The sequence below is a fragment of the Kryptolebias marmoratus genome, linkage group LG10 (genome assembly GCF_001649575.2).
Source record: "Kryptolebias marmoratus isolate JLee-2015 linkage group LG10, ASM164957v2, whole genome shotgun sequence".
Taxonomy (NCBI): Eukaryota; Metazoa; Chordata; class Actinopteri; order Cyprinodontiformes; family Rivulidae; genus Kryptolebias; species Kryptolebias marmoratus.
In genome coordinates, this window is record NC_051439.1 from 23,748,199 (window position 1) to 23,771,483 (window position 23,285).

Here is a 23,285-nt window from a genome sequence, read left to right on the forward strand (position 1 = left end):
GGATGGATGGATGGATGGATGGAGGACAGACAGACGGATGGATGGATGGATGGATGGATGGATGGATGGATGGATGCTGATTTGATGCAAGAAATTCTCATTTCTGAGTCTTGTTTCACAAAACGTTTTTTCTTCCCTCTCATTGGTGACGGCGAGCCTGGAACGTGGATACCAGGACCTGACCCCAGAACCAGTCCCCAGGTTAGGATCACCCTTGGGATCATGGTGGCTGGTCTTCAGCCAGGGGGTCCGGTCGGGGACAGCCCTCCTGTGGACCCACCACCTGCAGGAGACACTGTCAGCCAGAGGCTTTGATCCAGTACCCGGTTGTTGAAACTGGTGACTTTTTATTTTTTGGATATTTTACTGGGCAGACCAGGGCCCAAGACCCTTCAGACCCTTGAGACTTTCCAGGCTCCTGACACCCTCCGGACCCTGAAACCCTCCGGGCCCCTGAGCCTTTTCTTTGTTTTGTGTCAATATGGTCCTGAAGTCTGTCGTTTGGACAGCGAGGTTGTAATCATCTCCTTCCAAACATCTGACTCTGATAAATTGAAGGTTTCCTCGAACAATTCAAACTCAGCACAGAAAGAAAAACACAAGTGTTTATTTCTCTGCCTTCCCGTCTCATTTTCTCCCCCCTCTGCTCTAATTTAAGAAGGAAAATATGATCTTTGTAACAATAATGAATTACATTGTTTTTCAGCGGTGATGGAGGCAGAAAAATGATTTTAATAAGCAGTTTCTGCACGTTGTTCATGTCTGGGTTTAATACCCAAACAGACGGATTAAAGACGAGCTGCAAAGAGAATCACATCCACATTCAGTTCCACCTGTGCAGACACACACACACACACACACACGTCTTAGTTTGTGTTTCATATTATGTAAATGTCTGAGACTGACTGAACAACAAACATGGAGGACAGAAGCCGAAGTAAACAGAAACAGACGTGAGCTGACTGCACTTATTCTGCTTCTGATAAAACTGCCTTCAAAACAAATCATTAGAATAAAATCTTTGTTAGCAAAACTTTATTACAAAATTTACAATAGGCTACTGCTTCTTTTATAATTACTAACTTCTGTGTTTCTGGAACAGTTTCAGTAAATGCAACATTAACCTACATTCATTAAGAGCAGCTGATACACGTCACATAATTTATAATAATAAAACAGAAACTCGTCTCTGTGCTTCTTCAGATTTAAAGGCTCGCTCTCCGTCTTCTGGAATCACTGATTGTGCGTCCAAACAGCAGAGGAGCTTCAGATTTAAGCCGATCCAGTCGCGTGTTTACAAGCATGTTATGTAACGTCTAACTGTCGACCAGCTGACTTCCTGCTGGAGCTGGGACTCATGTGTTCACTTCCTGTAGCCTCTGGATTACAGCAGACGCCACCTTCCTGTACGCCTCTGCCTGCACGAGGAAAACAAGACAACAAAAACACCTTCAAAGGTGAGCAAGAACAAATAAACACTAAAATATGCAAACGATCTGTTCTGTTCTTATCTCTTCATACAGAGTTATGACTTAAGGCTCTTTCACTGAACGTTTCCATAAAATGTCTGCACAGACCGGTCCGTCTTTATGCTGCTGATGGAGCCTCGTCCCCCACAGACGTGAGCTTTCAGAAATGAAGCGAGCGCCGTGGAACTCAGCTGTGTTGCTGTGGAGCCTAATAAATGGGCTGAGGCAACAATACAAGGCAGACGGACGTCTGCCTTGTATTGTTTATTAAACAGGATGGATTCACTCAGTTCAGTCATTCTGTTTGTGGTTAACTGATTCTGAAACTAAATACAACGTTTCTGTGCATCATCATCGATCTGCCCTCGGTAATAAATCCAACAAATAAATTTTGTTGGAGCAAAAAAACAACTAAAACCTGCAGGAGGGGCCTCGAGGCCCGGAGTCCGACACTCCTGTTCCACTGAGTACAGCAGAATAAAGTCAAGGTTTAGAGTAGATCAAAGTAGATTCAAGAAGAGAAGACTATAATAAACTAACTAAGTATGTTAGAGTAAGAGCAGAGCAGAGACCTCTGGGCTGTCCGGAGACGAGACGACCACCGGCTGTCCTCTGTCTGACGTCTCTCTGATGTTTAGGTGAAGGGGGACGTCACCTAAATAATAAAAACACAAACATGGAGCCTGAACCTGAGAGAAACTCAGACATCCACCTCTGGCTTAATGATCTCAGTTCTGTTAGCCTCCAGAACCAACTCTCTGAGCAGTAAGGGCTACCACCAAGTATCAGGCATCATGAAGACCAAGGAACTCTTCACAGAGGTCAGGGACAGAGTGGTGGAGAAGTACAATCAGGGTATGGTTCTACAGAATGAACATCCCACAGAGCTCCATCAAACCCCTGATTAGGAAATGGGTTTGGGGAGGAGGTGAAACTGGACTTTTCTTACCTAAAAGCTCGACTCCCAGAGTTTCTGCGAGCTGCCGGGCTCCGTCAGAACCAAAGATGTGGGTCTGATGGTGACAGTTTGGACACTGGAAGACGCTCATGTTCTGCACCAGACCCAAAACCTGCAGGAACATCCAGTCTTTAGACAGAGCCGACAGCTTTTCTGGTCCAGCTGCATTAACCGACACAGAAAAATTACCGGAACGTTCACTTTCTTGAACATCTCGGCTCCTCTGCGGGCGTCCAGCAGAGCGATGTCCTGCGGCGTGGACACGATGATTGCACCTACGACACAAACATCAACTTTACACCGAGGAGACAGGAAGTCGGCTCAGCCTGTGACTGACTGACCTGCTATCGGGACGTTCTGGGTGATTGACAGCTGGACATCTCCTGTCCCAGGAGGCATGTCCACCACCAGGTAGTCCAACGAGCCCCAGTCCACCTAAACAGCCATAAATATCAGATCTCTTCCTGATGAGACGTTTACTGAGACAACAACACACCTGTTACCTGTCTGAGCAGGCGCTCTATAGCAGACATGACCATCAGCCCCCTCCACACGATCGGAGACGTGTCCTCCACCAGGAAGCCCATGGACATGCTGACAGGAAGCAGGAACTGCATCAGTTATCTGTCTCTGACAGAGGTGATGTAACAGAGGTGGTGGACTCACCACTGGACGCCGTAGTTCGTCAGAGGAATCATCAGATTGTCTGAAAAAACATGGAGAACAAAGTTTTAGGTTTACTGAGCGTTTAACAAAAATAATCTAAAAGCAGTCTGGAGTAAAGTCCACCGACTGTCACTGATCTCCGGGTTCCCCTTCAGGTTCATCAGTTTGGGGATGGACGGGCCGTAAACATCAGCGTCCAACAGGCCGACCGCCTTGGACTGAGACAGAACAGATTCTGTTGGTTTTAAGCTCAGAAACTCCTCTGGAGTTACACCCGACCGCTGACTGAGTGAACGGCAGAACCATCCTCAACGACTTCTCTTCTCTTTGATTCATCAAAACTAGTAATCTGTTTCAGCTGCTGCCTCTGGTTTCTCTTTTTATGCTCCGTTTAGCTTCTACCATTTTACTAATATTTTTATTTTAACTTTTACAGCTCAGTTTTAGCTTCTTCAACATCTCACACTGTGTTTACACATGCTAATTGTCCTAGTTAGCTCTAATTAATCTGAAATTATACAAACACACTAATCATGCAGTTAGAAACGCTGATTAATTAAAACTGAATATAAATCAAAAGAGAAAGCAGCCATCTTACCGGATCATTGGCCATTAATCCAAGCGCCAGATTAACTGCAGAGAAACATCAACATTAAATCATCAGAGGGAGGTTTTACTGAGCTAACCTGGTGCTAACCTGGTGCTACTAACAGCCCTGAGCGAGCGTTCTGATTGGCTAAGTGTCTGTGATGGTGTCGGGCAGGACGAGTGGAATGGGTCAGGAGGCCAGATTTGGCCCGGGAGCCATCAGTATGGTGGTATAAACCTTCAGAGGAATAAAGTGATGCTGGAGGAGGCCTCCGTGTTGCTGCAGAAACTCACCAGCTGTCGTGGACTTTCCCACGCCACCCTTCCCTGAAGCCACAACGATGACGTGTTGGACGCCGGCGACGGGTTTGTGTTTGGGGAGACCTCTGGCCATCTGCTGCTTCTGCCTCTGCTGCAGGGACGTGCTGTCCACCGACCTCTAACACAACAACAACAACAACAACAGCTTCAGTCCTCAAACCACCGAGCCACGGGCCGGCACCGAGCCCCGGGCCGGCACCGGGCCCCGGGCCGGCACCGAGCCGGCACCGAGCTGCAGACCGGCACCTGTTTGTCCCACAGGTCTGTTGGACAAATGTCTTCTGACTCAAAGACTGTTGGGGACGGCTGCTTTAAACCTTTTAACCTGAGAAATGAGGCGATATAAAACCTGCTGCCATGACAGGCGGGTAATAATGTTACTGTCTGTGTCTTTAATTAAAATATCTCTGAATCAATGAAAGATGGACAACTGATTCAAGATGGCCACCACAGCTGATCAACCTCAGCAAACACAAAAATGGCTGAGAGACACTGATGGCGGGCGATATGCATTCCTGCTTTAATTTAATCATCTTTGTTCATATTACAGACAGGCATGGGGCAGAAAATCATGGTTTTGTACCAAAACATGATGTGTTTTTACAACATTTGGTTCTGTAAATTTTTTAATCATCTGTTTGATTTGTTTGCATCATTTCCAGTTTAATGTTTTTTGATTTATTGATAAAATATCTGAACTAAAATGTAAACAGTAAATATTATTTATACTATTATTGACTTCAGTCTTCATAGTCACATTTAAACATGTTAGACAGCTTTTATTCCTACTGCTTCAGCCATAATTCATCAATATTCGTAGATATTATTAAATCTCAGTACCACATGGAAATGATAAAACACTAACTTCTTATCATCATTTCTGTAGTTCTTATATCCAAAAATATAAATTTCTGTTATTGTAACTCCTGATGGATTGTTTAATTTTTAAATAAATACGAATTCCTACATTAATTATTAGAAAGAGTCTTTGATCGTTTCTGTTCTTTATAAATGTTGTTTTAGTTTAATTAAACGAGACAAGTTTTAAAAAGACGATAATTAAACCGAAGTCTGGTCGAATCGAACAGAACTTGTTTAGTTGTGGAGACAAACAGAACCTGACCTGGTTCCGGTTCAGCTGAACACAGCACACAGCTGCAGGCTTCATCTCGGTTCCGGTTCGGAGAGCTGAAGGTTTATTAGCAGCTATCCTGAGGAAATGGGTCAGTTTGTTGAACGGAGTCATGTTCGGCTCTGAGCAGAAACGTTTCTGCGCATCAAGTTTGCGCCAAAACCCGCAGATTCGCCATTTCTCGATGTGTGATGGGATCAATAACAGCCTCTGAAAAAAATCAGACAAGTTCATTAAATGCAGATGATGATAAATTCCTTTTCATTTCACGTTTATACTCAGTTACAGACCATATTTATGTTTTTTTTATCTGTCAGAAAACCGAACGGACTATATAACTGAATCTCTACGGAAGCCGAGACAGGACATGCTTAAAAATTTACATTTACGACAACTACGCTTATTTTTTCTAAAATAACTTATTTATGTCTTCATTTCAAGATAAAAGAGTGTTTCCTCAAGGTAAAAGGTTAGGGTTAGGATGTGTTTATTTATTTAAGCTTTAAAAAGTTTGTTTTACAGAACAAAGCTGCTCTTTATAATTAGCTTTCCTCTGATAATCGAGTTATTTTAATGTTTTCTTGATATTATCCAACGAAAATAACTTTTCAGACTTGACCAAGATGAATCCAATTATTGTAGTGACAGTTTTATTTTGAAAATGATTTAAAAACCCTGAAATATTTAAAAAGTACAGAAGATCAGATTTATTGTTGTATTCATAAAACATGTTTAAAGTTTTATTTGAAGCATCTTTTAGTCCAGATAAACTCTAGACTCATATAATTTTTATAATATATCATTTAAATAACATCATTTATGTTATGTAACAACAGGACCGGAACTGTGTTTGTGCGTAAAGCTGCGCAGTTCTGATCCTCATGACGTCCAGCTTTTTGCGGAAGCGGCTGACGGGTTTCTCTACAGCCCGCCGAACCCTTCGGTTCTGTCGGGTTCAGATGGCGGAGGGAGGTGGCGGTCCGGTGGTTCGGACGGTTCTGCAGCAGTGTCTGCGGGCCAGGCTGCAGGTGGAACCAGCTGAGGAGAACCGGGAGGCTCGGTTCGTTCAGGTCAGACTCTGCTGGAGACAGCTTCATTCACTCTCTCACTCTCTCTCACTCTCTCACTCTGCCTTCAGCTTGAATCACTGAGAAGATGAACAGATTTATTTCATGTGAGAACAGATGAACCCAGTGTGACTGTCGGCGGTTCGGTTCCGGATGTGTTCGTCTCTCTTCCTCAGATCGACAGAGGCATGGTCATCTACATCTGCTTCTTGAAGGGCGCCACGGAGCACATCCTGCCTAAAATGGGTCAGAACCTTTTTGTCCTCCTGGTGGTTCTTTTGAAACACATTCAGGTCCCGTCTGAGCTCCAGGACTCAGCTGATGAGGACATGGGTGGGGGGACATGACCCCCCCATGGTGACTCTGGTCCACCCCACCAGTCCGTACATGTCCAGAACCAACATGGCCGGTAAAACGGATCATTATTGTTCCCTTAATTTGATTCATTTACATTTAGGTGTGCACAGAGAGCCCAGACTACACAGATGGAACAATCCAAATAAAAATAAAAAACACTTATTCTGTTGACAGATTGTCCCCCCAGTTCAAAACTCTGCACCCCTGGGTGAGGGTCAGTCAGATGTTCGGTTCTTCTGGTCTCCTGTTTGCAGAACCAGCAGCTGTTTGGGTCTCCCTGGTTCTGGAGCTGTGGAGAACCGAACAGATTCAGTTCTGGACCAAAGTTCTTCCTTGTGGAGACAGAAGACAGCTTTTGTCTCTTGGTCTGACTCTCTGTCCCTCTCCTGTCCAGTGTCCACCCTGCTGAACCTGCGGCTGTGCGAGGGCGGGTCGGGGCGCCTGGTGTCGGTGTCGGAGCTCCCCGGCAGCCTGCTGATCGTCCCCCAGGCCACGCTGGGTGGCCGGGCCAAGGGCCGGGCCGTGCAGTACCACACCAACATCAGCAAGGAGGACGGGCTGAGGCTGTACGGCGCCTTCGTCTCCCTGTGTGAGCAGCAACTGCTGGCTGCTGCTGGTGCTGCTGCCTCAGCCCAGGTCACCGTCGAACACGGAACGTACGGAAACAGACAAGTTCTGCAGCTCGACACCAACGGGCCCTACACACACCTCATGGAGTTCTGAGGTTCTGCCAGCAGAACCAGGAGGACTGGGTGGGAAATGGGAACAAAGAAAACAATCTTTGGAGTAGAAAAAATAAAAGTAGTTTTTTTTTATAATTTATTAAAAATAGAGACTTGACATTCCTTGATGGAATGCATATCGCCCGCCGGTTTTAACCTAAGATCATGTAATGTTGAGAAATGACAAAGTTGTCATCTTGAAATGTTTGACAGAAACCTTTTGGCAGCGGGGTAGTTTCTCCTCCAGGCCAGCAGGGGGCGCTGAGCTGCGTACAGGAAGCTCTCTTTAAACGGGTTACAGAAACATTTACAACCTTATCTGCACAAAATGAGTGGCGCATGCGCCGTGTCCTCTCTCAGGCCTGCCCCGGTTATAGATATAGGTAGCCTAGATAGCTTAGCTTCTGCAGCTAAATATATTTAACGTAATATAATAATCATAATACATTTTTATGATTGTTGAAAAAAATGGATGAATTTGAGATTTTTACCAACCTATAAAGTTTCCTGGTGAAAGGAGACATGGGATAAACAAGAGATTAGACAATCTTTAAGTAATTAAATGTTTAAAGATAGCTCCTAACGACCATCAGCTGCTGAAGTTTGTGTTTTTACCAGAGGACGAGCTGTTTTACACCAGCAGAGGCTGTTTTATTCGTCTGGTTGGAGCTCCGTGGTAAACCAGCCTCTCATTGAAACCCTGCGGGGTCCGAAGCTCCTCGGAACCGGCGGCTCGGTTCTACAGGCACTTCATATCACACGGTGTGTCCCGATGGGTAAAGAGACAGCTGACAGTTTATTACAGCAAGAATATCCATAACTTCATACTCTTACTCCTGCTTAAGGTAAAGGGCTGCCACACATGCCTGCTCCGCCCTTTAAGGTAATAATTATTGATCATAGACTGAAAAAAGTCCAAAACATTTCTGAGTGTCGTGTTCCATGCGTTGTTTTTAACTTAATATTCATACAATAAAGGCCGATATCTAAAGAAAAACAACCCAAATGTTTATCAGTAGATTTATTTTATTAAACTGCTATATAAATTCGAGCCAAACCGCTTTAAAAATCATTTAAAATCTCTGCCTCGGCGGAGAACACGTCTATATATCATAGATCTAGAATACTTCGCTCGCACATGCGCGACCTACGTGTGGCACGGACTGCGCATGCGCGACTCATTTTATGCAGGGTCAAATCACAGCTTCGAGCTGCACGTGGTGACTTCCGCCGAAGCACTTTCCTACAAAAATAAAAACATACAACGAAAATCTATAGCATCGTCTTCGTGGCTTTAAATTTTATTTTATTTTTACTTTCTCATCACTCTTTTCTTAAACTGTCTTTTTGTTGTTGTTTTCCTCTTTTAAGTCGTGGCTCCACCTTGACTGAGGCGTTGTGCATAAACTTTAATACCAAAGAGATAAATGTGTTTTTATTGGTACATTTATACAAGAAACATGTAACATAAAAATATGTTCTCGGAAATAAAAAATATAAAAGTGGCTGTATCACACATACCATGCAAACAGGACATGCTTATAAATTTATTTTCATGACTTTATCTCCAGATAAATACTAATTTTAAGAAGCGTCTGCTAAAAAAAAAAAAAAACTTGCTCTTTTATTTTGAAAATTCTCCTCCCGGAAGCACTCGGGTTACTTCTGCTACCTAAATTCTCCACGGAACCAAGCGCTACAATTAGCCTCTGATTTGGGCTGAAATGAGTCCGTTCGGTGAAAGTGCCGGTGTTTTCGGGTCCGAAGGAGGCTCCTCGGGTTTTCTGTGAGTTGTTCCGGTGGAAATTGGTGCCGTTTGGGCCGCAGGCCGGGCCGAAGTTGGTGTCGGTGTTTCGGGGAGTGTTGTTGACCGGACGCGCGAGGCTCCGAGGTGGGAACCGCTGCAGCCTGTCGAAAAATAGATCCGCATTTACCGCATTTACCGGGTTTAACGGGTTTACCGGGTTTTAATGGGGACAGTCCGTGGGGCTGGTTCCTGCAGGTCATTAAGAAGAAGTTAATTTACTAATCACATGTTCTGGATTCCCATCTTTACTGAACACGTTCAATAAATAGTTTCTTGTCTGTGTTTTCAAACTTTTAATTTAAAAAAATATCAGAAAACACTAAAGAGTTTATGCATTTTATTCAAAGTAACAAAGAGTTTGTGCATGTTTTAGTTTGGGTTTGATTTTTTAAACCAAACCAGTATAGTTGATGGATTAAATTCACTGTAATCTCACAGGATTAAGCTTTATTCTTTAATATTTACACATTTTTTGTCTCCTGTAAGTTTGTTTCTCAAATGTTTGCCCAACTATATACTTGTATTGTTTAACTAAGGTGTCCAAACTGATTATTGTGTGATCGTCGCCTGCAGATGCCTTCATTTGGGTTTCTGGACAGTTTGCAGCTTTTCCTGGAGACAGGAAAGTTTCCTGTTGATGCTTCTAAAAGCTTGAAGAAGTCCCTCCGAGCTGCCGGCAAACGTTTCATCTACAAAGGTAATCCTAATCCTGAGCCTGTTTACGGACAGGCTGCTCTTCTCATCAGGAATGTCCAAATTTAACGGCTTTGAAAGGTTTCTAAATGCTCGGCATTCAGAAGTCAGGAAGTCCTGAAGCAGGAGAGTTAATCCGGTCGCTGTTGGTTTAATAAAACGGGAATGATGGAAGCCAGTTTGGAAAACCTGGACCGTTTCAGGACAGCTCTGTGGCTCGTAGAACCGCCTTCAGCAGCGAGAAGAGTTTAGATCAGGTGTCAAACTCTCCTGCAGGTTTTAGATGTGTTCCTGCTTTAAATGGAGAACTTGTGGGCGTTCTTCTCGAGAACCGGGTGGTTAAACCATTTGAAGCAGGAAAACCTAAAACTTCCAGGACAGCGGCCCTCAAGGCCTGGAGTCTGACACTCCTGGTTTAGATTGTTTATCATTTCTCTGAGCACTGCAAGGTCTGACCTTCAGGGTGAATCTGCAGCTGCTTTAAATGTTTCCTCCTGTGAATCTTTTTCTCTGTAGCACGATGGACTCTAAATGACCTTTGACCCTTCTCAGATTGATGGGCAGCAGCAGCTGCTTCTCTGAGGTCATTGCTGATGTCTTTCCGCCTCGGCGTTGTGTTAACACACCTGTGGTCCCACCGATAATAATCAGTTAATTATTACAGCGAAGAGCCACAGGTCTCCAGGATCTCAGAGGAAACCGTTTGGCTCCCGGGTTGAGGAATCCGTTTTCATGTTTGTGAGATTCTGAGCGTCAAACAGGAAGTGTTACTGAAGCTGTTGGTCCTGCAGATGGCTCTCTGTGGCGACGCTACCGAGGCCGCCTCCTTCGTGTCGTCAGAAGTGAACAAGAAGTCCGGGAGATCCTGACCCGGTACCACAACAACAACAACCATGCTGGCCGGGAGCGGGTGGTGAGGGAAATCATGGTGAGTGAGGACGGTTTGTCTCAGAAGTGTTGGTGTGACCCTGAAGGTGACGCCTCCTGTGGCTTGTTTCCAGCTCCTGTACTATTGGGTCGGCGTGACGGAGGCCGTGAAGAACTGGGTCAAGTCTTGCTCCGTTTGTCAGGATCGACCTCCGCCTCATCCGAGCCAGCCGACGGTTCTGCTGTGCCTGGTTTACGGCTGCGACGCCTCCAGTTACGCCTTCCCCGAGCTCAGCTTCCACAGGTGAGAGAAGATTCAGCTGTCTGAACCGTCAGCTTGGATTATTACAGCTGCAGAAATGAAAACGTTCCTCCGCCCCGCAGGTTTCCTAAAGACGCTGAGCTGAGGAGGAAGTGGCTGGAAGTGGCTCAGAGGGACGAAGGCTCGCTGCGATCTTCCTCCTACATCTGCTCGCGACACTTTGACCCGTCCTGCTTCACGCTGACCGAGGAGGGGGTGCTGACTCTGTCCCCAGAATCCGTCCCGACCGTCCTGCCCGCCGTGGTGCAGGGCAGTGAGGTGACTCCCTGAACAGATCCGGCGCTGAGTCAGCACTCATCTATTCTTACGTTCAGCTGATTCAGCAGATGGCTGCTGGGACTCTGAGATTTTAACTTTTATACTTTTAGAAACATTTTCACTTTATTTACAATAATTTCTCCACAGTAATCCATGGAGATCTGATTCCTTCACAAACAGTTTTTGTTGTTAAATTTTCTCTGACCTGTGGAAGCTGAAATCTCCTCCCTGGGTTTTAGGTTCCTGACCCGTCGGACGAGGACTTCCTTCGCTCCAACACCTGGAAGGATGAGCTGACTCGAGCTGCGGCTGCGGCGGCTGCAGGAGCTGCAGATCACGGCGAGCAGAGCTGCGGCCGCTCGGAGCCGTCCGAGGGGCTGCAAGAGCACCAGTACTGCATCCCGGGTCCGGCTCCGGACTCCAGAGCCGCCAAGGTGGTGACCGCCAGCAGGATGACATACGTCCAGACCAACTTCACCACCTACAATCACATCGCCAGGTAGGACGCGCTGACTGCTTCGAGCCGTTTGCTCCTCAATGCTTTGTTTTTACCAGCCAGTGTTTTTGTTCTGCAGGTACCTGAGCACCAGGGTTCTGCCTCTGCAGGGCAAGAAGAGCAGAACCGCTTTGAAAAGGATGGCCAAACGCTTCAACCTGATAGGTGACAAACACATCACAGCATCACTGAGTTCAAAGGTTTTCAGCTGACTAAAACACACTTCCTGTCTCAGACGGCGTTCTGATGTACACCCGGGTCTCTCCGCCCCTCAGAGTGCCGCGCAGCAGAGAGGAGGTCATTACCAAACTACCAGAACCCCCACCTTCAGCTGCTTTTCATGTACTGTAGCTGCAAACCTTTTTGTCCTGGGCTTTTCAGGTGAACTCCATCCTGCAGCAGTTCCACGACAACCAGGGTCACTACGGTCAGGGCATCTGCCAGAGAGAAATCGCCAAACACTTCTACTGGGGCAGCCTGAGCCGCGACCTGGCCGGCTGGATCTCCAGCTGCCAGACGTGCATCAACAGAACCAAGAGGAAGATGATCCGCTGCAGCGTCAACAAGTGCTCCAACCGCTGCGGGCCCGTGGAGAGGAAACTGGGCCTGACCTTCCACAAGTACGAGTCCAAACATTTCATGAAGCACTGGACGTATTTTCCTGAAACTCTCAGGCTGTACGTCGACTTCTGGTTAACAGAAATGTCTTTAACTGTTATTGAGCTAAAGGTCGGTTTGGTCGTAGCTGAGAATCCTCCACAACACCCAGCTGTGAGCTAGCATTCTGCTGCTTTTAGCTTAGTTACAGCTCATTTCAGCCACTGGTTCATGAGATATTTTGCTGACACTCAGAAGAACACAGACACAGGTCGTTTCATGGTGAATCCAGATGTTTGATCCGATCTGTTCGAAGGTTTCCTCTCTACAACCTGCCCCTGCTGGCTCAGTGGATGAAGGCCGTGGGTCGGGTTCACTGGCACCCTCGCCTCTGGTCCTCCATCTGCTCGGTCCATTTCACCGAGGACTGCTTTGACCGCAGCGGGGACAAGGTTACCCTCCATCCGGACGCCGTTCCCACGCTCAACATCCACGGAAACTCAGCGGTGAGACTCGGCGGGACTCGGGCTTCAGCTCTTTAAAGCAGCGTTCTTTACTGTGACGTCTCTGGGTTTCCCTCCTCAGACTCCATCCGGGGGTCCGGCCCAGCAGCCCGTCGGCGAGGAGGCGTTCTTTGCCAAGTACGATGCCGTGGAGCTCTACCTCAGCCGGCGGACGTATCCTCCTGGACTCACCTACGTGGAGAAGAACACGTTCAGAAGGTTCTGCAAAAAATACGCCATCATAGGTTCGCATCCCGCTTCCTTTATCTGTCATGAGTTCACAGGTGTGCTGATTACAACACGGAGCAGGTGTGGAAACAGGAAGCCGGACAGGAAGTTTCCTGTCTTTAATTCGAGCCTCGCTGCTGCTCCTCACTCCCTGGTTTCTGCTGCCTCCACAGACGACCGGCTCCACTTCATGAGCGGAGACCGGGTCCGGTTGGTTCTGAGGAACCGGCAGCAGGTCGAAACTGCGCTCATGGATTTTCACGACGAGCTGAACCACCTGAACGTCAACAAGTGTCTCCGTCTGCTCAACGAGAGGTTAGTCCACGCCGCTCGTCGTTTGGTCCATCCGTCGGCGTGCGGCCGTGACCCGTGACCTGAGTCTGATCTCCGACAGGTACTTCTGGAAGTCCATGAAGTTCGACGTGATGGAGTGGATCAACAACTGCTCCCAGTGCAGCCTGAAGATGGTGAAGAAACTGGATCTTCGGGCAGAAGCCGAGCGATCAGAGAAGCTGCTTCAGAGGCTGAGATCTGCAGATCCAGACTCGGACAGGTCTCCCTGCTTTTCCTCGTCCTTCTCCTGAGAGCTTCATGAAACCACTGCTTGTAGTCCTAAAGATGATTATTTTACCTGTTAGCGGCTCTATAAACAGCTTCAGGTTAGACAAATTATTCTGACAGGACTGATGAGCTCACGGCTAGTCTGAACACAGCTGAAACCAGAGTGACTCTTGTATTAATCTTTGATTTTGGCAGAAATCTGATTTAATTCTGTCTGAGTTTAAAGCCTGGATGTTGCAGAAGGGATAAAAATAATCAGTTTTTCTTCTTTTATTAATTTTATTGTATTTTTATGATGTTTTCAGTTCTTAAAGCCAGATTACTTTAAAAATATTATTTATGGTTCTTTTCCCTGAAGGTCAAACGTGTGACGTGTCCTCTGTTAAGTTTGATGATCAGGTCTTCATGTCCCGTGTCCTTTACAGCAGTGGACAGGATGAGGACAGCGAGGACGCTTGTGATGCAGACGATGGTGTTGATGATGACGATGATGGAGGGGGAGGAGGGGGTGACACGGAGGAGCAGCAGGTGATCGAGTCAGTGGAGGAAATGGTGAGTTTGGTTTTCAGCCTCAGTTAATTATCGTCTCGTTAACGAGTTCAGATTTATTTGTTCTGAACGAGTCGTTCACTTTGTTCTGCTGTAAAAACTCGAGTTGTCACCAGATGTGAATATTTATCTCCGTCTCAGGAAACCCCTGCCCCCATCCTGCCCCCCTCCGATCCTCAGCCCAGAATCCCCATCCTGATCCACCTGAGAACCCCCAACAACCTTCAGCCCAACACCTCGGTCATCCTGCAGCCCCACACCCCCAACCAACCCATCCTCGCCAGGTTCTGGTCCGTCAACATGGAGTCTGAAAGCCAGACCCAGGGAGCCGAAGAGCAAAGGGGAACCAGCAGCTCTCAGAGCGGCGCCAGGACTCACCACTTCATCCAGTCACAGGAAGCGGCCACGCCCCTCACAGAGCCACACCCACCGGCGCCACATCATCCTCAGAGTGAAAACGGCAAACGGAAGAGCAAGAAAACCTCAGAACCTCTGACCCAACGCAGCAACAAGCCTCCTGCAAAGAGGAGGAGAACCGCGGAGACAGAACCTTCTGCCGAGGGCGGCTCCAGCTCCGGTCTGGACCCAGTGGTGGCGCCCAGCACCAAACCCTGGCCCGTCTTCACCATCGCCAACTCTGCGCCGGGTCAGGCAGCCCAGCCGGCCCGCGAAGTGGACAGGTAGAACCTTTTAAAAGCCCGTCTCCGCTGCTTCGCGTGTTCGAACAGTCTAACGTCTCCTGTGTTCGAGCAGCCCGCCGGTGTTCCGGAGGTCCAGGAAGCTTCAGGCCCGGACCGTGGTCCAGCAGTGCAGCTACGCCAAGGTCAAAGTCAAGCCAGCTGTAGATGGCGCCGAGCCGGAGTGGGCCGAGGTTCGTGTTCTCACATGTTTTAACTGAACTCTGAGTTAGCTGCAGATTAGCTCAGGGTTCTGTGGAAGAGCTCGTGTCCTGAGGGCAGCCCTGGCTCAGACTTCCTGTGGGCTTTTCCTTCTTCTCAGAGGCTCACATGAACCTCGTGTAAATCTTTACATCCAGCAGAAATATTCTGAAATTCTTTCAGGAAGTGCTTCAGCTACCTGCTGCTGACAAGGATCAAGGTTCAACAAGCGAACGATTCAAACTAAGTCTTTAAAAAAAACCAACCGCTGTCAAATTATTGACACAGTGCCCCACTCTGCTGTACGCTGGTCAATTAGCTTAGAGCTCATACTAGCACACAGCTTTTATTCTGAAATCCTAGTTTTCCTCTTGTTGCTGAAACGGATGTACCTACAGATGTACCTAATTACAGCCTGTCCTCTGTGTGTGTGTGTGTGTGTGTGTGTGCGCTCAGATCCAGCAGGGGCTCGTTGTGTTTGTGTGTTTCTTCCGCGGAGCCACTGAGGAGGTCACGTATGAAATCGGTGAGTTCAGTTTTTCTTCACTGATCTGTTTTAAAGGAGGAAACTAACATTCTGTAACTTTCACCAAAACAGACCTAAAAATTAAACTCATAGGGTTCATTTAAATAATACAAATAAAACTTGTTCCGTTCTAAAATAAACTTTACATTTCTCAGGATTTTTACATTTTGGGACAAAAGAAAAGACCAAAGTCTCACAAAGAAGGAGAACCAGCTCATGAATTATGGAGGCCTTCTTTTAGAAAAGCTTTGACCTCTGACTGTTTGTGGAACGTCAGTGGCTGTAAATGTGTTAAATGTTACATTTCTGCGGTTCTAAGTGGAAAACTGCTGGAGTTAGTTGTTCCTGTCCTGGTTCACGTCAGACCGTGGCCCCCGAGCCGCAGCTTGCAGACCCCTGGGACAGACTAACACCTTCTTCTCTCCACCCTCTCTTCCTCAGCCAAGAAGCTGATGACCACGAAGGTCTTCCGCCGGGATCGGCACATCGTGTCGGTGCTGGACCTGCCGGGCAGCGTCCTCCTGGTCCCGCAGGACTCCCTGGTCGGGGAGCCGCTGCCCACCAGGAGGGTGCAGTATAAGGGGGGGTGCGAAGTGTGGCTGGGGGCGCAGCTCTTCTCCAGCCTGGTGGCGGCCTGCAGGGAGCTCCTGGCCGGCTCGGCGAAGAGCGCGCTGGCCGGCGTGAAGGTGGCGTACGGCGTCTACGGGCAGAAGCAGGAGATCGTCCTGAACTCTCCGGAGCCTCTGTCTCTGCTGCTGGAGTTCTGAGGCAGTTCTGATCCGAGTTCGGTCCTTAAAGGTCCTGCCGCAGGCTCCAGATGCTGCCACGAAAATCCACGGTGCTCTTCTGAAGCAAGGTGACCCGAATGGATCCAGGATGTGGTTCTGTTCGCACCAGAACCCAGCAGAACCTTCTGGATGGGAAGTCCAAAAATCCAGGAGGACTGAGCAGAACCCAGAAACTGGACCCAGAAGCAGTTTTAAAGCCAGATGAGGTTCTGGTTTGGTTCTGGACCTGCTGTCGTTCACAGACTGAGATTTCTCTTTCTGTAGGAGAGAAACTTGAAGACTTTTATTCTTTCTTTGTTCATACAGTTTGTAGGTTTCAGTGAAAACAGATGAGCCACATGCTGGAAAATAAACTAAAATAAATAAAATAAAAACGTTTCGGGTCCATGACTCCAACTACAAACTGAAAACACGACTCAGGTGCTTCACCTGGAACACATCATCCAATCAGAGCTTCAGTTCGGCTTAGATCTACTGAAGGACGTCCAGGAAGACCGATCAGCACAAATATTCACCCAGACTCGCTCTGAACGACTCGTCTGAATACCATACTTTGTGCCAACCCAGGCGAGCAAACAGGCAGAGATGAGTGTGTGTGTGTGTGCAGCTTAATGTCCACGTGCACATCGGTCAGCACGGTGGCGCAGACAGAACTCCATACCCGAGCCGTATTTTTCAGATTCAGGTCAGTTTTCTGCAGGAGTTCGATCAAACGTGGCGTTCAGCGTCCAGCAGCTGCAGCTCCGTCAGATATGGCTTTAACTAAACATCTGGATGAAAACAAGGACCTACAAGGAAACTTTTCAAACTTCTCCTTGTCTAGAAAACATCAAATCAAAAAATATTCCTTACTACATTATTCTACAACAGAAAAGCTACTTTTAACAACATTTCTTATTCAAACAACTTGAAATAATAACTTCTGTCACATCTGGTCACAGCTAGAGTCCCTTAAAGTGACCGTTTCTGTCGACCTGCAGGAAAACAAAACAAGTCTGAAGACGGGTTTCCTGGAATTAGATGGTCTTCAAAGCACTTTACTGTGACCTGGTTATGAAACGTCATGAGACTGAGAGACAAGAATTGGATCACATTTAAAGTCTGCAGGAGAGAAACGAACAAAGAATCAACAGAAAGAGCCGAGTCATTTCAGCCCACATGTTCGTTCTTTAAGTGCCTTTCTGCACAATCAAAAGAAATATTCCTACATTACCAACATTGGTCATTGAAATAAAAGAACAAAAACTTCTAAATGTAAACTTCTGTCGCCCTGTTCATCCTCATGAAGCCTGCTTGGCTGTACAAAAACACAGTGTCCCTGCAGCTGCAAAGGATTATGGGACAGGAAGGACCCTGCTCCTGATTTCAGTTTCACTTCAATCCTTCCCTGGACTTTTTCCATTTGAATTCTAATTCAAGTAAGCTGGAGTTCACTGGATCTGCTGTCAGGGAGTTAGTTTTAGGAACAACCGGCAGAAAGAACTTCCTTCTCATCTGGACAATGTTGTGTTGAAGGGAAACGTTAATTCTCGGTTTAATTAGAAGTTGGTTCCTCTCTGCCCCCCTCTGCGTCAGAATATTCTCCGGTTCTTTAAACACTGAAGCATCTTCACGTCCTGACTTCTTTAAGGGAGATAAAGAGACACCACTTAAACATTTTAATGCTGTGAAATCCAAACGGTTTCCTCCTTCCACTCGGTTGGTAAAACAGCCTGGTTGAATGTATTTTGTGCCGTAGACTTCCTGATGTTAGGAGTTTCCATGTGAGTTAATGTTTGTTTCAGAAAGATTCAAAAAAAAAAAAAGTTAAAAAACAAAAACAACTGGACTTCTATTCTGTAGCTGAAGACGTTTCGCTTCTCATCCGAGGAGCTTTCTCAATTCAGAAATAGAGAGTGTGGAGTTGAGCTTTTAAAGCTGAGATGTGATGTGAGCTGGATTGCTTGGAAGATTCAAGATTCAAGAAGATTTCAATGGTTTGATGTTTGTTCAGATCCAGAAATGCTCCCATGAAGCCCTCCATCTTTACATTTATTATTCTGAAGTCCTAAACTTTAACTACACCTTCCGAGGTGACACTACCAACAGCAGCAGTCAGCTCGGGACTCGTGTCCGGTGTTGGGTTTTCACATGTTAAAGACTCTGCCTCGGTCCGGTCTCAGCCCCCTCAGTCCCCCTCCCACAGACAGTCACATTCTCGCAGGAGGTTCCTCTGCCGCATGGCGGTGATGACTGTGATCCGGTTCTCGGACAGCTCCCGGAGCTCGTTGATGAGCTCCTGCACGCAGGGGCTGGGCCAGGGGTGGCCGTTCAGGTAATCCCTCAGGATGAAGGAGCGCTCCACCAGCAGCTCCAGCTGCACCAGGTGGCGCAGCTTGTGGAGGCTCAGGAGGTCCTTCTCTGGTTCCCGCCGGAAAAACCTGCAGAAAAGATGGGCAGTTGTTACAAACTCGTCTGTAGTTTATTAGGAGGTGGTTTCCTGAAAGAACCCCCGTCGTCTCACCGGATCCTCAGGGTCCGGAGCTGAGGAAACAACATGGGGATTCGTCTGCAGAGGCTGCCACTGGAGCGGTTCTGCTCGATGTCCAGGTGCTCCAGGCCGGGAACTTTGGGCGCGATGGAGTCCATGTCCTTCAGGGTTATGGCTACTCGCAGCGTCAGGCTGTTCACGCGGGGAGGGAGGGTGGTGGTGTAGGTGGTGAGAGAGTTCCCACCTGAGACAAGAGGAAGACCCACACAGGTGAGGAATTTACCACAACCTGAACGGTTTGATCCCCTTTGACCTTTGACCTGCTAACTGAGGCCTGGAGAGGCTGACATGGAGCTCACTGCATGGTCTGACCTTCAGGGTGAAGATCAGCAGCTGTCTAAAATGTCTCCTCTTGTGAATAATCTTTCTCTCTGTAGAACGATGGACTCCTGATGACCTTTGACCCATCCCAGGTTGATGGGCAGCAGCAGCTGCTTCTCTGAGGTCATTGCTGTTGTCTTACCGTCTTGGCGTTGTGTTAACACACCTGTACTCCTGCTTTGCCCCACTGATGATGACCAGCTGATCATCAGCTTTTATTATCTGTGGTTCAGTGTGAGATTCTTAAACCTCTTGGATCATAAATGAAATAAGTCTGAAAGGAGAAGGACTCACCGATGATTGTGAGCGATTCCAGCTGCTGCAGAGGACTGATCCAGGACCTGAGGCGACACTCCACCCCTTCTCTGATGTACCTGTAGCGGACAGACAAGGACCGGAGCGACGTCAGACTCCTCAGGGCGTTTTCAGGAAGGAGGGTTTCTGGGTAATCCACCAGCTCCAGACTGGTCAGAGCCGGGCCGCCGTACGAAGATGGTCCTGCAGCAGAAGAGAGGAGCTTTTTACTTCAGAGCAGCACATCCAGGAGTCCAGATAAACACACACTTTGAAGAATGAATCACATGAAAATGAGCCGATGTGGGCGGAGGTGGACCAAATAATGAGCTCAGACAAATACAGTCAAATACACGGAAACAGGCTGGGAGTTTCATCAACGGGCTGCTCTGAACGCAACTTCACGGCTCTCTGGGTGCAGAAACTTCAGGTTTTCTCCAACCCGTCTGCTAACAGTCACAGCTCAGAGAGAGACCACCTGAAATGGGTCCTCCAGGAACACCATCCTGCATGGTTCAGTTGATCTGAGTGATTAAGCTTCTGCAGACATGAAGACAACAATGACAACATGCAGGGTGGTGTTCCTCCAGGACCAGGGTCAGGATCTTTGAAAACATCCTCCATCCCTGCTGTGATCAATTACAGCGCAGGTATCAGCTAGCACCTAATGACGACACTTTAAACTTTATTTCTGAGGTTTGTGCAGACTTCAGGTGGTTCACCTGCCCTCCTGTCTTAACAGGAGCAGAACCAGGACTCTGAAACGGGCCCTAAAAGCAGCCCTGCCCCAGAGGCCCACACCTGCCCCGGCTCACCTGGCTGGTCCGGGTTCGGGGGGCTCAGGTAGTCGTCAGGAAGCGGTTCCGGAGGCTCCCCCTTCATGCCCCAGGACAGGTGCCGGAGCTTCTTCAGGCCCAGCAGCATGTTATGGAAGACGGTCCGGGGGACCGGCCTCACCGTGTCCAGCCCGTAGCCCTCCCCCTGCTCGTGGAACAGCAGGTACCGGAGGTTGGCCAGCTCGGACACCGTGTTGATGAACTCCACGGTGCTGGGCAGCCGGACGTTGCACACGCTCAGGTGGGTCAGCCGCTCCCGGAGGTGCTCGGTCAGGCTCCGGCCGAGCAGGGCTTCGTCCCAGGTGGCGTTCCGCACCGCGAACTCCCGCAGCTCGGGGAACCGGGCCAGGTTGTCCAGGTATTTCTCCTTGTACTGTCGCCCGCCGTCCATGAAAACAATGGCCGTGAGCGACGGCAGGAACTTCACGAGGCGCCGCCACTCTTTGCGCCGCAGGTGTCGCACCGCCACCCGGGTCAGCTTCCGGTGGTTCAGGGTGTGCCAGAAGCCATAGGTGTACCGGCGGAGTTCGGACAGAACCACGATGTAGTGCTTCCACAGGGACGGGTGCTCCACCAGCTTCTTCAGGTGCCTGGAAGCGGACCGGACCGTGTGCTTCTCCTCGGTGCTCAGGTAGCTGAACACGTAGACCCAGAGCTCCGGCGGGAGCTGCGGAGGACCCTCCATCCTTCACCGCGGAGCCTCACACCGACAGCGGGGAGCCTTCCAGCCTCTCTGCGCGGCCTTACGAACTCGTGGCGCTTCGCTTTTCTTCTTCAATAAACTCGGAAGGCTTTTATTCAAACGTCCAGTTTCGTGTTTACAGATGAAGGATTAGCTGCAGCCGTCTAGCCTTGATTACGTCAGAGCGAATTCTTCTTCTGCGCATAAATTCAGGCAGCGTGTGAGCTGTGAGACGTTATGCTGCCCCCCAGAGGCCGGGATTGTTATTGCAGCTTCATCTTAAGAGAAAAATGTTTAAAAACATTTTCTTCTTCCAGTCGTTTATTAGAAAATATTAGAGCCACGTGTTAGTGATGCAAAGTAAATACATGACTGATATCGATCTGATACGTTATATTTAAGAGAAGAGCACCATGTTTATTCATCAATAAATCAGAATGTATTTTCAGGATTTTTGTAATTTCCAAGGTTATTTGCTTATTAATTGGATTTTAAAACTAAATATTACTGTAACTGGATTCACAAAAATTAAATCAGTACAAATTGGAGATTAAATGTTTTAGAATTCACTTTCTTCTTGTTTTTTGTTCAGAAACAATAATACAACTTTTTTCCACTTTTCATTCTTCTGTGGAACAGCAGCAAGAAACTGAAAGTAGAAATAAACTGAAGTATTGATCCCAACAGCTTTGAAAGGTGAAGATTTGTGTCCTGAAGAGAAGTGAAGGCAAGGACACCAGAATAAAGGTCCAAACTTCAAAATAAAACTAGGCTCCTAACGACCGATAGTTTGGACCTGATCAGTCCTAAAATTAACAGGTTTGTTTTTTCAGGCCAGTTTACTAACCAGGTTGGGTTAACTACATCTAGGTTAAACAGTTTCCAGCTGCAAATTCTCCCAAAATATAAAAATAAAACAAACATAATGTAAAAAAGCTAAAAGTCAAAGATTTTCGTCTGGATCAGTGAGAAAATGTGTATCATTTTACCATCTTCACCTTCAGTTTGTGTCTGGAAAAGTGATAGAACTCACAGAAACTCTGATTTTATATTACATTTAATTTATTTAATAACTGAACTTTGTGAGCAGAATCATCTGGGCTGTCATTAGTCTCATAAAAACAACAAAAACATCTTTCTAAGAATTTAACGCAAACAAAAGAACAAGGAAATATTCTGGTTTTAAAGAATTTTAACCACAGCCTGCAGACAGAAAGGAGAAGAGAAACACCCGGCAGCCCCGACAGCAGAACATTCAGAGGTTCTCAACAGAAAGAATCACGTCCATCAGCTGTTCTGCCACCAGCTGCTGCTCTCATCCAGAACGTCCCACAGAAGAGTCCGAGTTCCTCCCTGCAGCCCAGTCGCCTCAGTAGTCAGCCATGTTTATCCAAAGACAGATTCTGGTTTCTGTCTTAGTTCCTTCACGCCACAGAAACCTTCCTCCCCACGTCCGTTTCCTCCCGTCGTCACGGGGAGAACGTCAGGATCATCCACCCGATCACAAAGTAGAAGAGAAACACGGGATACACCACCAGAGCCTTACGGTTGGACGGCTGGCTGTCAGAGAGGAACGCCGTGGAAGCAAAGGTGGACCAGCCGAACGATGCCGTCACCACCACCAGCCGCACGATGAAGCCCGCCTTCCCCGAGATGGCGAACAGGACGACCCGGCACACGGCCATGGCCACGGTCAGAGGCATGATGCAGTACCCCAACACGCACAGGCTCTGGAAGAAGGACAGCGTCCCGCCCAGCAGCTTGGAGTTCAGCGTGATGACGATGGAGCCGAACCAGACGACGACGAAGACCTGAGACAGAACGAGGTCAGAGTCATCAGAGCACAGAACTTTATATGTTCTTTAAATCTACCTCTGTACTGTATTGATGCTACTGCTGGAACCTTAATTTCCCTGAAGGAACCTTCCCAAGGGATCAATAAAGTCTCATCTAATCTAATCTAGAGCAGGAACGTTTTGAAACAAAAGCAGCTTTAAACGTTTTTCTTCAAAGCCCAACAGGTGCTGGAGTTTTACGACAGCAGCTTGTCTGGAAAAAACAGAGTCTGACTGACTGCAACTAGTTTTCAGGACGGGGTCTCCAAACCGTCCCAGGAACGTCCCAGGAACATCTCAGGAATGTCCCAGAAATGTCTCAGGAACGTCCCAGGAATGTCTTAGGAATGTCTCAGGAATGTCCCAGGAATGTCCCAGGAACGTCTCCAAACCGTCCCAGGAATGTCTTAGGAATGTCTCAGGAATGTCCCAGG

The 23,285-nt window shown here is 47.6% G+C and overlaps 5 protein-coding genes and 1 long non-coding RNA gene across 11 annotated transcripts in view; 2 read left to right on the forward strand and 4 right to left on the reverse strand.

The window, feature by feature from the left end:
• Positions 1-1,018: 1,018 nt before the first annotated feature.
• nubpl (nucleotide binding protein-like) lies at positions 1,019-5,505 on the reverse strand. Of its 2 annotated transcripts, XM_025003154.2 has the most exons (12): positions 5,425-5,505; positions 5,126-5,344; positions 3,976-4,120; positions 3,692-3,726; positions 3,221-3,311; positions 3,094-3,133; positions 2,931-3,021; positions 2,769-2,862; positions 2,617-2,702; positions 2,419-2,539; positions 2,042-2,124; positions 1,019-1,418 (listed from the first exon to the last, which is right to left on the reverse strand). In XM_025003154.2, the coding sequence occupies exons 1-12, from the start codon at positions 5,425-5,427 to the stop codon at positions 1,356-1,358; spliced, it is 1,071 nt and encodes a 356-aa protein (XP_024858922.1). In that variant the 5' UTR covers positions 5,428-5,505; the 3' UTR covers positions 1,019-1,355. The 2 variants fall into 2 exon arrangements, with proteins under 2 accessions (XP_024858922.1, XP_017259210.1); XM_017403721.3 differs by having other exon boundaries at positions 5,126-5,467.
• A 507-nt stretch (positions 5,506-6,012) lies between these two features.
• Positions 6,013-8,280, forward strand: dtd2 (D-aminoacyl-tRNA deacylase 2). Its single transcript, XM_017403724.3, has 3 exons — positions 6,013-6,204; positions 6,378-6,447; positions 6,953-8,280. Exons 1-3 carry the CDS (start codon positions 6,016-6,018, stop codon positions 7,279-7,281), a joined length of 588 nt encoding a protein of 195 aa, XP_017259213.2. The 5' UTR covers positions 6,013-6,015; the 3' UTR covers positions 7,282-8,280.
• On the reverse strand, positions 6,043-7,594 carry LOC119617398. Its single transcript, XR_005233632.1, has 2 exons — positions 7,498-7,594; positions 6,043-7,306 (listed from the first exon to the last, which is right to left on the reverse strand). It is a non-coding gene; the product is annotated as an uncharacterized LOC119617398 (long non-coding RNA).
• Positions 7,909-17,534, forward strand: LOC108228218. 5 transcript variants are annotated; one of them, XM_025003155.2, is made up of 19 exons: positions 7,920-8,042; positions 8,126-8,163; positions 9,661-9,784; positions 10,572-10,708; positions 10,782-10,951; positions 11,032-11,227; positions 11,467-11,726; positions 11,803-11,888; positions 11,959-12,020; positions 12,105-12,343; positions 12,637-12,826; positions 12,906-13,068; positions 13,225-13,366; positions 13,446-13,604; positions 14,038-14,164; positions 14,303-14,841; positions 14,915-15,032; positions 15,496-15,565; positions 16,007-17,534. In XM_025003155.2, the coding sequence occupies exons 2-19, from the start codon at positions 8,143-8,145 to the stop codon at positions 16,330-16,332; spliced, it is 3,129 nt and encodes a 1,042-aa protein (XP_024858923.1). In that variant the 5' UTR covers positions 7,920-8,042; positions 8,126-8,142; the 3' UTR covers positions 16,333-17,534. The 5 variants fall into 5 exon arrangements, with proteins under 5 accessions (XP_024858927.1, XP_024858923.1, XP_024858924.1 ...); XM_025003159.2 differs by lacking the exon at positions 8,126-8,163 and having other exon boundaries at positions 7,909-8,042; XM_025003156.2 differs by lacking the exon at positions 7,920-8,042 and having other exon boundaries at positions 8,046-8,163; positions 14,041-14,164.
• LOC108228217 lies at positions 17,498-21,294 on the reverse strand. The gene is made up of 4 exons (XM_017403726.3): positions 20,314-21,294; positions 19,499-19,702; positions 18,857-19,067; positions 17,498-18,773 (listed from the first exon to the last, which is right to left on the reverse strand). Exons 1-4 carry the CDS (start codon positions 21,017-21,019, stop codon positions 18,521-18,523), a joined length of 1,374 nt encoding a protein of 457 aa, XP_017259215.1. The 5' UTR covers positions 21,020-21,294; the 3' UTR covers positions 17,498-18,520.
• Positions 21,295-22,060: 766 nt separating this feature from the next.
• The window catches only part of yipf6 (Yip1 domain family, member 6), a 3,192-nt gene continuing 1,967 nt past the window's right edge, over positions 22,061-23,285 (reverse strand). The window contains exon 2 of the mRNA XM_017403720.3: positions 22,061-22,827. Coding sequence (XP_017259209.1) covers positions 22,486-22,827 — 342 coding nt within the window. The 3' untranslated portion in view covers positions 22,061-22,485. The remainder of the gene's footprint in view (positions 22,828-23,285) is intronic.